The 11,873-nt window shown below is 42.9% G+C and overlaps 1 protein-coding gene across 4 annotated transcripts in view; it reads left to right on the forward strand.

Annotated features, from left to right (window-relative positions):
* Positions 1 to 11,009, forward strand: part of cmip (c-Maf inducing protein) — a 251,793-nt gene extending 240,784 nt beyond the window's left edge. For all 4 annotated transcript variants that reach the window (XM_085991750.1, XM_085991752.1, XM_085991751.1 and 1 more), the window contains 3 exons: positions 5,614 to 5,719; positions 8,374 to 8,444; positions 9,431 to 11,009. In XM_085991750.1, coding sequence (XP_085847876.1) covers positions 5,614 to 5,719; positions 8,374 to 8,444; positions 9,431 to 9,484 — 231 coding nt within the window. In that variant the 3' untranslated portion in view covers positions 9,485 to 11,009. The remainder of the gene's footprint in view (positions 1 to 5,613; positions 5,720 to 8,373; positions 8,445 to 9,430) is intronic.
* Positions 11,010 to 11,873: the final 864 nt, after the last annotated feature.

Genomic DNA, 11,873 nt, shown 5'->3' on the forward strand with positions numbered 1-11,873 from the left:
CACAACACAGAAATGTTTCAATTATTTAAAACAAGACAAGTATCAGAGCTGTTACTTTGTTCTAGGATCTTTGGACTTCCCCAGCAACCCACTCGAGTAGGGATGGTTTGTGTTGTGACTCGTTTTGGATTAAAAGTTCCAATTGTTTTAACCTAATCACAGTCATTTTAGACCAAAACCTGTCTGAATTAACTGAAACCTCCACGGTCTGTAAATTGTCAGACTGCTTGTCCGACATCCAGTTCTGGATGAGCAGAAATTTTCTCCAATTAAATATTGGGAAGACCGAAGCAATTGTTTTTGGTCCCTAGCCACTGACTCCATCCCTCTCCCTAACATCTGTCTGAGGCTGAACCACACTGTTCGCAACTTTGGTGTCACATCTGACCCTGAAATGAGCTTCCGACCACATATGCGCAGCATAACTAAGACTGCCTATTTCCACCTCCGTAACATCACCCGTCTCTGCCCTTGCCTCAGCTCATCCACTGCTGAAACCCTCATCCATGCCTTTGTTACCTCTAGACCTGACTATTCCAATGCACTCCTGGCTGGCCTCCCACATTCTACCCAACATCCAAAACTCGGCTGCCTGTGTCCTAACTCACACCAAGTCCCGTTCACTCATCACCCCTGTACTCGCTGACCTACATTGGCTCCCAGTTAAGCAACGCCTCAATTTCAAAATTCTCATCCTTGTTTTCAAATCCCTCCATGGCCTCACCCCTCCCTATCTCTGTAATCTCCTTCAGCCCCACAACCCCCCGATTGAGCATCCCTGATTATAATCGTTCAACCATTGGTGGCCGTGCCTTCTGTTGCCTAGGCCTTAAGCTCTGGAAATCCCTGCCTAAACCTCTCTGCCTCTCTACCTCTCTTTCCTCCTTTAAGACACTCCTGAAAACCTACCTCTTTGACCAAGCTTTTGGTCACCTGCCCTAATTTCTCCTTATGTGGCTCGGTGTCAAATGTTTTTTTGTCTTTTAAAACTCCTGTGAAGCACCTTCAGATGTTTTACTACGTTAAAGGCGCTATATAAATACAAGTTGTTGTTGAAATACTTCAGAAGGAAGAATAGGCTTGAAGATGGAGAGGGTGTGTTCGCTCGTTGCTCTGGGTCTGGGTGTCGGTCCACCATGTATTGTTTCAGTGGGTTGCTGGGGAGGTCCGAACATTTCCGAACAATGTAGTGACCGGGTATTGTTCTAAAACAATAGAAATGTGTGCTGGAGCATGATCCAGAGGCACACTGATAGACTGTGGCGAGGAATGAAAGAGTTTGCACCTGTGATAGTCTAAACCGGAGTATGCATCAGACTGAGGGGAAAGTGTAGACCAAGACTGTTCAGGCCACTCTCTGGCAGCACGTCCGCCTGCCTTTTCAGTATAATGAATTTTCAATGTAGAGACTTGCAGAGCTGTGCTAATGTTCTCTGGGTTTCTGGGGACTATGGTGTTTCCAGTGTGAGTAACTGTCAGGCACATGGGCAGTGGTCTGTGGTGTAACAGCTGCCTTTAAGGACCTTTGGTAACAAACTAGAAAAGACTTCAGAGCTTACAAACATGTGCTCTTTACTGCTCATCCATCTTAACTAACGAAATGCAGCTGTCAATCAGGCATGCAGATGTCAATCATACAAACACTCCAGGTCAGAGGGAACAGTCTGGCAGCTTTCTGTATTTACCTATGGATACAAACACACCAATATCAATGCACGTGGACTGCACAAAATGTATAAGATTGGAATCATAGAATAGTACAGCACAGACAGAGGCCATTTGGCCCATCGAGTCTGCACCGGCTCTTTCGACGAGCAATCCAGTTAGTCCCACTCCCCCGCTCTTTCCCCATATCCCTGCAATCTTTTCTCCTTCAAGTATTTATCCAACGAGTATTGAATCTGTTTCCACCACCCTATCAGGCAGTGTATTCCAAATCCTAACCACTCGTTGAGTAAAAAAGTTTTTCCTCATGTCGCCTCTGGTTCTCCTGACAATCACCTTCAATCTGTGCCCTCTGGTTAGCGACCTTTCAGCCATTGGAAACAGATTCTCTTTATTTACTCTATCTGAACCATTCATGATTTTAAACACCTCTATCAAATCTCCACTCAGCCTTTCCTGCTCCAAGGAGAACAACCCCAGCCTCTATCCACGCAACTGTAATTCCTCATCCCTGGAACCATTCAATTAAATCTCTTCTGCACCCTCTCCAAAGCCTTCACCTCCTTCCTAAAGTGTGGTGTCCAGAATTGGACACAATACTCCAGCTGGGGCTGAACTAGTGTTTAATATCGGTTTAGCACAACTTCCTGGCTTTTGTACTCTATGGGTCAGATTTTCAGTGTGCCGTGAGGCGGGCTTTTAGGGGTGCGGGGGCAAAAATCCCGAATTCGGGGGTCCCGACACCATCTCGCCCAAAACCCGCCTCCACGTAAGTTTCAAGGGAGGCGGGTACCCGCCCCACACTGGGACCTGCCGACCCGAGGCGGGAAGGGATTAGTGCCAATTAACTGCATGTTAACAGGTAGTTAACAGGCAGTTTTTAGCCTAATCCCTATTTTGAGGGGTGTCGTGTGGGATTCCCGACGGCTCCAAACCACGCCAGGTTAGAGCAGGCGGGCCGTCGGGTTGAAGGACTTGGAGGGGTCGCGATGTTGGTGTTCAGGTGAGTGATGGGTGCATGAGTGCAAAGGTAAGTGTGTTTGGTGTGTCTAAAGTGTGTAAAGAAGTTTTACTTACCTGTACTTACCCTAACAGCCTTTCTTCCTCAAGGCGCGGGAGTCCATCACTCAGCCGGCACTGAAAGCTGAATGGATGCGAACTGTCACTGCGTAGAAGGACTCAGGTTAGAAGTCAGACTGTCGGTGTTTGACAGCTTCAAACAGCTGTGAAACACTGATATTTCATCTGTCAAAAACTCTTGAAGATGAAATTTCAGTCTGTGACATCACCTGTTGCCGGGTGGCCCTTAATTGGCCTGCTGAGCCCGCTGGGCGGGCTCAACAAGGTCAATCAAGGGAAAATCGCGTCGATTGGCCGGACGTCGATGGAGGCGGGACTAAAACCCGAAAGTTGTAGTCCCGCCTCCTTCCCGACAGCTTAATGAAATTCCAGCCCTATGCCTCTATTTATAAAGCACAGGATTCCATATGCTTTATCAACTGCCCTGTCAACATGTCCTGCCACATTCAAAGACCTTGTGATATCCATTGGACAAGCTCAGTGGCTACCACTGGAGAGAGGAACAAGGGAGCTGTGTTTACACTGCTTATGTATAGTACTAGTTTGTAATGGATACCATACTCCACCCAACTACTTGTGTATAGGGTTACGTGAATATACTGAACTATTTTAAAATTCATTCACGGGGTGTGGGTGTCGCTGGCAAGGCCAGTATTTATTGCCCATCCCTAATTGCCCTTGAGAAGGTGGTGGTGATCCACCTTCTTGAACCGCTGCAGTCTGTGTGGTGGAGGTACTCCCACAGTGTTGTTAGGTAGGGAGTTGCAGGATTTTGACCCAGCGACGGTGAAGGAACAACGATATATTTCCAAGTCAGGATGATGTGTAACTTGAAGGGAAACTTGGAGGTGATGGTGTTCCCAAGCGCCTGCTACCCTTGTCCTTCTAGGTGGTAGAGGTCGCAGGTTTGGGAGGTGCTGTCGAAGAAGCCTTGGCGAGTTGCTGAAGTGCATCTAGTAGATGGTACATACTGCAGCTACGGTACACCGATAGTGGAGGGAGTGAATGTTTAAGGTGGTGGATGAGGTGCCAATCAAGTGGCCTGCTTTGTCCTGGATGGTATTGAGCTTCTTGAGTTTGTTGAAGCTGCACTCATCCAGGCAAGTGGAGAGTATTCCATCACACTCCTGACTTGTGCTTTGTAGATTGTGGAAAGTCTTTGGGGAGTCAGGAGGTGAGTCACTCGCTGCAGAATACCCAGCTTCTGACCTCTTGTAGCCACAGTATTTATGTGGCTGGACCAGTTAAATTTCTGGTCAGTGGTGACCTTCAGGATGTTGATAGTCAGGGATTAGATGATGGTAATGCTGTTGAATGTCAAGGGGCGGTGGTTAGACGTTCTCTTGTTGGAGATAGTTATTGCCTGACACTTGTGTGGCGCGAATGTTACTTGCCACTTATCAGCCCAAGCCTGAATGTTGTCCAAGTCTTGCTGCATGCGGGCATGGACTGCTTCATTATCTGAGGAGTTGAGAATGGCGCTGAATGTTGTGCAATCATCAGCGAACATCCCACTTCTGACCTTATGATGGAGGGAAGGTCATTGATGAAGCAGCTGAAGATGGTTGGGCCTAGGACACTGCCCTGAGGAACTCCTGCAGCAATGTCCTAGGGCTGAGCTGATTGGCCTCCAACAACCACAACTATCTTCCTTTGTGCTAGGCATGACTCCAGCCACTGGAGAGTGTTCCCCCTGATTCCCATTGACTTCAATTTTACTTGGGCTCCTTGATGCCACACTCGGCTAAAATGCTGCCTTGATGTCAAGGGCAGTCAGTCTCACCCCTGTAGAAAAATAAATGTAAATAAATTTAAAGAGACAGGCATTCTGTGAAAATATTGAAGCGAGGGAATCAGCCTGGGGTTATAGCACTGTAAAAAGATTTCTTATGAAGAGAGGATCCAACGATCTTGCTCAAGCGTGCTTGAGATGACTGTCATGTAAGAGAAATGCTTCCATCATTTAGGAAACAATGAGGGAGGCGAATGAAGCTTCAAATTAAAAAAAAAATATGGTGGGATTCATTTTTAGTAAATATACTCTGCCTCTGCACTTCCGGCATATGCTGGGAATGCACATTATAAATTTGTGCACGCCCAGTCTGTGGTCTTGCATCCATCAAGAGTAATGGATTGAAAATCATGGGCAATGGCTGCACAATTTTGCAATACGAGCTCACAGGATGTACCAGGAGCGCAGAAGCAGAATTTCCACCCCATAATTTTCAAATTGTGCTTGCCAAAACTCACTTGTAGTAAATCCAACGCAATTAAATTCTCCAGTACCAGCTCGTGCTCAAGTGTCAACTGCTAAATTTTTGAATTGAAGTGAAACACCCTAATCGACCAGGACTGGGAGGAAACCCATACATCATTAAGATGGGTTTACCAGTTAAGTCACCCAAGCAGATACTTTTGGCTGGAACACCCAAAATGCTAGATCTACAGCAAGCTGCATTCTCATTTTCGCTGGGGAAACATGGCATGTTGCCTCTCAATTAATTGTAAACACATATTTGGGAGATAATAGAGAAAAGTTAGACTATATAATTTGTTTGAAATATCGTATTTCATACATCCCATGTGTGGTGCCTGGCAAACACAATACAGCAACTCAGCCTCGCTTTTAAAGAATATATATTACAGAAAGAATTTAATACATATTATGACATTTGAAATACTGCAACTATAAAGTAAATTAAAAAATGTCTCTCTATACTTCTCACGTAACTCTGATGACGAGAATTGTGTGTAACAGGAAATTCTAAAGAAGTTGAATTTAATCATCAGCCTATGGAATGACATTTGATGTGGTTGGGCTGTTGTTGTGATGTGGTTTTATTTACTGAACTTGTGTTTTCTTTCTAGTTTGGTGATGCAGGGTTGCGGGTTCTTTCAGAGCACCTCACGTCACTGCAAGTTCTGAACCTTTGTGAGACACCAGTCACGGACGCAGGCCTCCTGGCACTTAGTTGTAAGTATAGCGAGCTTCCACGCCAACATTACCCTCTCGTAATGGAAATCCAAAGTCTTTGTTAGAACTATCGATTGGCAAGTTCCAAAACTGAAACCTGAGGAAAAGCTCATGTGCCCTAGCAATACTAACATACAAAGCTGCATGAAAATACAAGAAATTCTCGTTTAAACGGCACCTAAATATCCGGAATTCTCTATTAACTGGCAAAATTCATACTCCGAAAACAACATCTCAATAACCGGAAATGTGTCCGAGTCCGAGTCTCCCGTGGTGGCCGAGTTAGTCAGTGGGGGTAGTTCTCCAAACTGCCACTACTCGGCTTCTTGGCACTGTCGGAAGTCCAATTACTGTATACTGCACATTTCTTGATTTTTTACTTTTTGTTTGTTAAAAATAGCCTTAGTAGATAACCCTCTCCGTCATCCGGAATTTTTAATCAACCGGCACCATCCCAGTCCCGTCGGTGCCGGATACCAAAGAGTTTCCTGTACATGAAAATGTGGCTTGCATCACTCTATGTCCCTGCAGTCACCATTTTATTTTGTACTCATAAAAAAAATTGAGAGATTATGTTCTCCCATTTAAGCAATTGACTGGTGATCACTCGGGTATTGCTGCAACAAACATCCCGTGAGTTTAATGCAAACAGTGTAAAGTTCAATACAGTGGGACCTAATTATAATAAAACCATTAACGAACATCACTATATCACTCTGCTAGGTAGTTGCAGGTTCTTTGACTGCATTGTGAATATTAACTATTTACATTTTATAACAAGTGTAGTGTGCTTGGGAAGAAAAAGGTGACTTTGGATCTCTGGGTCCTAAAACTCTCCACCACTGGGGTTTTCCTCATTTCATGTTTGGGCCTGTTGTAGACTAATTGATAGAGATTGATTGCTATGATTAGTCAACAGCTCCATTATTGTTGTATCATGGGACTGCCAGGATGGTAGAAGGCGAACTAGATGGACCTTGGTCTTTGTTTGTCTAGCAATTCCTATTATTAATTATAACATAGTTCACCCTATTTTAATTCATTTTGTTGCAGGCATTTTATGAAACCCATTTATACTTTATTGCCGATGAAAGGGGTTGCAGGAATGGTATGCGACAGCAAGGGATGAAGTGTCTACTGACAATTGTAGACAATAAATGTAGTAATTGATTTTCAGCTTCCTTCATTCTCAGTGATCTTGATCAGACCCAGGTCCTTGATGATGGAAAGCATTGTCTAAGCCTCAGGTTTCTACTACCTGATCTCACAACCATAGGAACATAGGAAGAGGAGGAGGCCATTTATCCCCTCGAGCCTGTTCCGCCATTCAATAAGATCATGGCTGACCTGTGACCTAACTCCATATACCCGCCTTTGCCCCATATTCCTTAATACCTTTGGTGAACAAAAAACTATCAATCTCATATTTAAAATTAACAATTGACCTAGCATCAACTGCCTTTTGCGGAAGAGTGTTCCAAACTTCTACCACCCTTTTGTGTGTAGAAGTATTTCCTAGCTTCACTCCTGAAAGGCCTGGCTCTAATTTTTAGGCTATGTTCCCTAGTCCTAGACTCCCTAACCAACGGAAATAGTTTCTCTCTCTGTACCCTATCAGTTCCCCTTAATATCATGAAAATTTCGATCAAATCACCCCATAACCTTCTAAATTCCAGAGAATACAATCCTAGTTTGTGTAATCTCTTTTTGTAATTTAACCCTTGGAGTCCGGGTATCATTCTGGTAAACCTATGCTGCACTCCCTCCAAGGCCAATATATCCTTCCTAAGGCGTGGTGCCCAGAACTGCTCCCAGTACTCCAGGTGTGGTCTAACCAGGGCTTTGTATAGCTGCAGCATAACTTCGACCCCCTTGTATTCTAGTCCTCTAGATATAAGGGCCAGCATTCCATTAGCCTTTTTGATTATTTTCTGTACCTGTCCAAGACATTTTAATGATCTATATACATGGACCCCCAAGTCTCTTTGGACCTCCACTACTTATAGCTTTTCACTATTTAGAAAGTACTCTGATCTATTCTTTTTAGGTCCAAAGTGGATGACCTCACACTTGCCTACATTGAAATCCAATTGCCACAGTTTCAAAGCTTCAATGTCCACGGATAATGTGTGCCCCAACGTGAGAGGCAGAATGCATGTTCGCACCACATATGCACCGCATGCTAAGTTCCTCATCTCATCTGTGCTGCATTGGAATGTGCTGAAAAGAAGCCGGTAAGGTTTCTCACAGGAAGGAAGAGAAAACTAGGACTGGAGTCACCTCCGGGTACTCGCACACACCTCTAAGCAGCTGTTTTTCAAAGTGGCATTGACAGAGGTCAGAGGTCAGGTCACCAACAATGGTTATGGTGTGTGGAGAAGAGAAAGAAAAGAGGAACTCTTGCTCTTATCTGGTAATAATGTCCTGAGACAAAGAGGAACCAGTATGTTAAATCCACTACACTTAAATTGATCATTGTAGAAAAAAAGGAAATATCTCTATAACTGTTCGTCTAAAAAGAGGTTTTATGACAGGAAAGCTTTTTAAACACACATCTGCATGTCAATAAATTCTAACCATGGGTACTGCAGCTTTCAATTTGTGTTTTGATATCTAGAATTCTTATGAAAATATATATATATTTTTCTTTTTAGCCATGAGGAGTCTGTGCAGCTTGAACATGAACAGCACCAAACTGTCAGCTGATACGTATGAAGATCTCAAGGTAATTGTCCTGTTCAAAGCAGTAGGGGAGTGGATCTAACCTATTGCCCAAAGGGTAGGAAATGCAAAATCAACGGGCCATAATTTGCAGTAGCAGGGCATCTAATGGCATCTGCCATTAGTTAGACTTGCCCTTCCATGTTCAGGTTTTTTCATTTTTTGCGTGGCAAGTTGCTGAAAGTGCGAGATGATAACGTCGCAGCGAGGGAAACGGCATCTGTGACCTGAGTGAGCAGGGAGAAAGCAATTGTGTCTCAAGTGGCCATTGAGGCTGCGACTATAATATTGTTTAAAAGCGAATTGGTTGAATATTTATTTGAAAAGGAAGAATATTAATGGATATTGAGACACATTCCGAGAAATGGGATTAGAGTGGATAGTTTGTGTTGATGCTGTAAATTCTATGATTCTCACAGAGCAGGAAAAGAAAAAGAATAAATTGAAGAATCTCCAGTAAAACTGGGGTTTAAAACTAAGAAACACGGCCGCCGTCTGTAGGAGACCAAGTTTTATTTTAGACCTCGTGACATTGGATTCCAATTGGGACACCCGGATAAATTTCAAAACTGCGATTGATAAATTTTTGTTAGGCAAGGGTATTAAGGGTTACAGAACCAAGGCAAGTAGATGGAGTTAAGATACAGATCAACCATGATCTAACTGAATGTCCTGCTCCCATTCCTATGTTCCCTAACACAAGGCTAGAGATCCAAATTAAAGTCTGCATTAGGATTAGCAAAGCAGCAACCTTACATTCCAATTACAATATCTACTTCTTTGATATCCACGGTATTATGAAGAGTCTCCATTTGCCACTATGAAACACTTTGGGATATGTTTCTGTGTTAAAGGTGCTATAGAAATGCAGGTTGTTGTTAATGACCAAGTCCACACTGTACCAATGCCTGGTTCTAGTCAGAGAGATGTACTCCATGAGGTCAGATCAAACACTAACTATTTTTAAAATCTCCAACCAATGTCCAATAGGCAAAGCTGCCAAACCTCAAAGAAGTGGATGTCCGTTACACAGAAGCCTGGTGAATTCCTCGCTGGACGGTCAGCGAGAAAACATTATTTTGTGGAAGAATCAGAAAAAGAAACTTTTTTCCAGCATTTTTACCTTGGGCCAGGGATTGCTGAGACCGCCAGCTCGGGTTCCTTCACCAGAGGCCTGTACTCTGCTGGGCTCATTGTGGACCCTGCTTCATTCTTAATGCTTTTTGATTTCTGAAGATGAAAAAATGTGTAGCAGCAATCCGGCCACAAGAGGAACCTCCCTGGTCATTAATTGCCTTTGTGTTCATGCTGTGTGTAAAAAGATATTTTTCTCTCTTGTTTATTTCATCTACTTGAACGGACCAATGTCAAACCTATTTGGAAGTTCGCACTATTGTCTTTGGCTGAAGATATCAATTATTCGATGGATACATTACCTTTGCCATCCCAAATCCTTGCAGTGATATGCAAAGTGATAATTTTTTTGTTTTGTACATAAGTTTTACATAACACACATATTTAAAAATTGTTCACATAGCAGGTCTGGGACCTGACTCTTATTTATGGATTGTAATTCTTTTACCTGTTTTTTGCGTATAGTACTGTATAAACTAGTTATTTTGGCTGTCTGGTAGCCTCAAAACTCTCCTTTAAGTGGTTTTACTTTGCCTTTATGAACTTCTCTTGTCTATCCTGTTGGATCACTGCAACTTTTACAAGATTCAGAAAACAACAAAACGGATGGGTTTTCCGCTTCACCACTGACCAAGAGACTGAAACTTTGAAGGAAAATAAGAGACAGACTTTTCTTTACAAAGACCAATTGCCAATCTTTTACCTGAAGTCGTGGTGAGGTTCCACCAAAGCTATCTGCGTCCAGGAGTTAAAATTTTTTTTTTTTATAACTTCTTGTTTTTCTTAAATGTTTTGCCCTATTTAAATTTGTTCCGCTCCCTCTTTCCCCGATTTGTGCATAGTTCCAACATGCATGTGTGATTTGCATGGTCCTGGTAGAGATACTCTTGTCGAAACCAATAGCTCCACTTTCTTTATGATAGCAACCACTATGAGCGTTCCATACGGTATTGGAATGCCTTGATTATTTTCTGTTCCGTTGCCTTTATTTCATATGAGCCTTTGTTGTATAGAGCAAAGTTATCTTTGTCATTTTTAGCATGGTTGCTGCGTTGCGAAATTTACAGCATCTCAGAAAAAAAACAAAAAAAAAGATTGTAACATGTACCTTTTATTTTGTTTTGTATGTACCTTATCCAGGAATGGAGGCCAGGCTTCTTTGTTTTATACCTTGTTGCTGGGTAGCTTTTTTCACTTTCCCTTTTGTTTTGAATTGGTTAAGTCTTAATCAGGTTAGTGTGCCAGAGTTCTGCATCGAGTCTCAAACTGCATGATGATGCAGGCGTGGAAAAAAAAAGTTGAAAAAAAAACCGCAGCCATTGTTTATCATCAGCACTGTTGCTTTTATCAGATGGTTTACTACTGTTCTGTAGCTGTTGTACAAAGAGATGTGAAATAATTTCAGGCAAAATAAACAGTAAGTGAATATCTTTCACTTGTGTAGTTGGTTTCGTTTAATCATGGTCTCATGTTGGGACTGGACACTGAGGGAGTCTCAACACTCATTCGCCTGCTTATGAATCCAGGCCTGATGAATGGGAAAAAAAAGAACTTCCATTTATATACCTGTAGTAACTTTCGCATCCGCAGCATGTCTCAAATGCTTTATAGTCAATTAATTATTTTTGAAGGTAACTGTTGGTTTGTGGGTAAACGTAGCAGCCAATCTCTGCACTGCAAGGTTCCACAAACAGCAATGAGATAAATGACCAGAAAATCTTTTTTCTTTTGGGTGGTGTTGGTTGAGGGATCCATGTTAGCCAGGAATCCAGGAGAACATTAATACAATAGCAAAACGCTGCGGATGCTGCAAACCTGAAATAACAACAGAAAATGCTGGAAACACTCAGCAGGCCAGGCAGCATCCGTAGAGAGAGAAACAGAGTTAACGTTTCAGGTCTGTGACCCTTTGTCAGAACTGGAAAAAGTTAGGGGTGTAACAAGTTTTTAACCAGGTGCACCTGCCTTATATCCTAGCACAGACCGTCCCTTTTGTTCCTTCCTCCCCGTTCCCTGCCTCTGCACCTGCTCCTCTTTGGATAGTGCCACGCACTCTTTAAACCCACCTGAACAGGCAGATGGGACCTTAGTTTAACGTTTCATCCAAAAGAGGGCATTTCCCGTAATGCAGTACTCCTTCAATACTGCACTAAAGTGTCAGCCTAGATTAGTAATGATATAAGTCTCCTTTTATTCTCACCAGTTGTCAGGATTCTATGTGAAATTAGTCTGAGCTAGTTTCCCAGTGCCACAAATCTACAGTCTACTCTTCTTAATTCAAAATTGTTTCAGTCAAATT

The sequence above is a fragment of the Somniosus microcephalus genome, chromosome 6 (genome assembly GCF_052327205.1).
Source record: "Somniosus microcephalus isolate GS21.2 chromosome 6, FLI_Smic_1.0, whole genome shotgun sequence".
NCBI classification, from domain to species: Eukaryota; Metazoa; Chordata; class Chondrichthyes; order Squaliformes; family Somniosidae; genus Somniosus; species Somniosus microcephalus.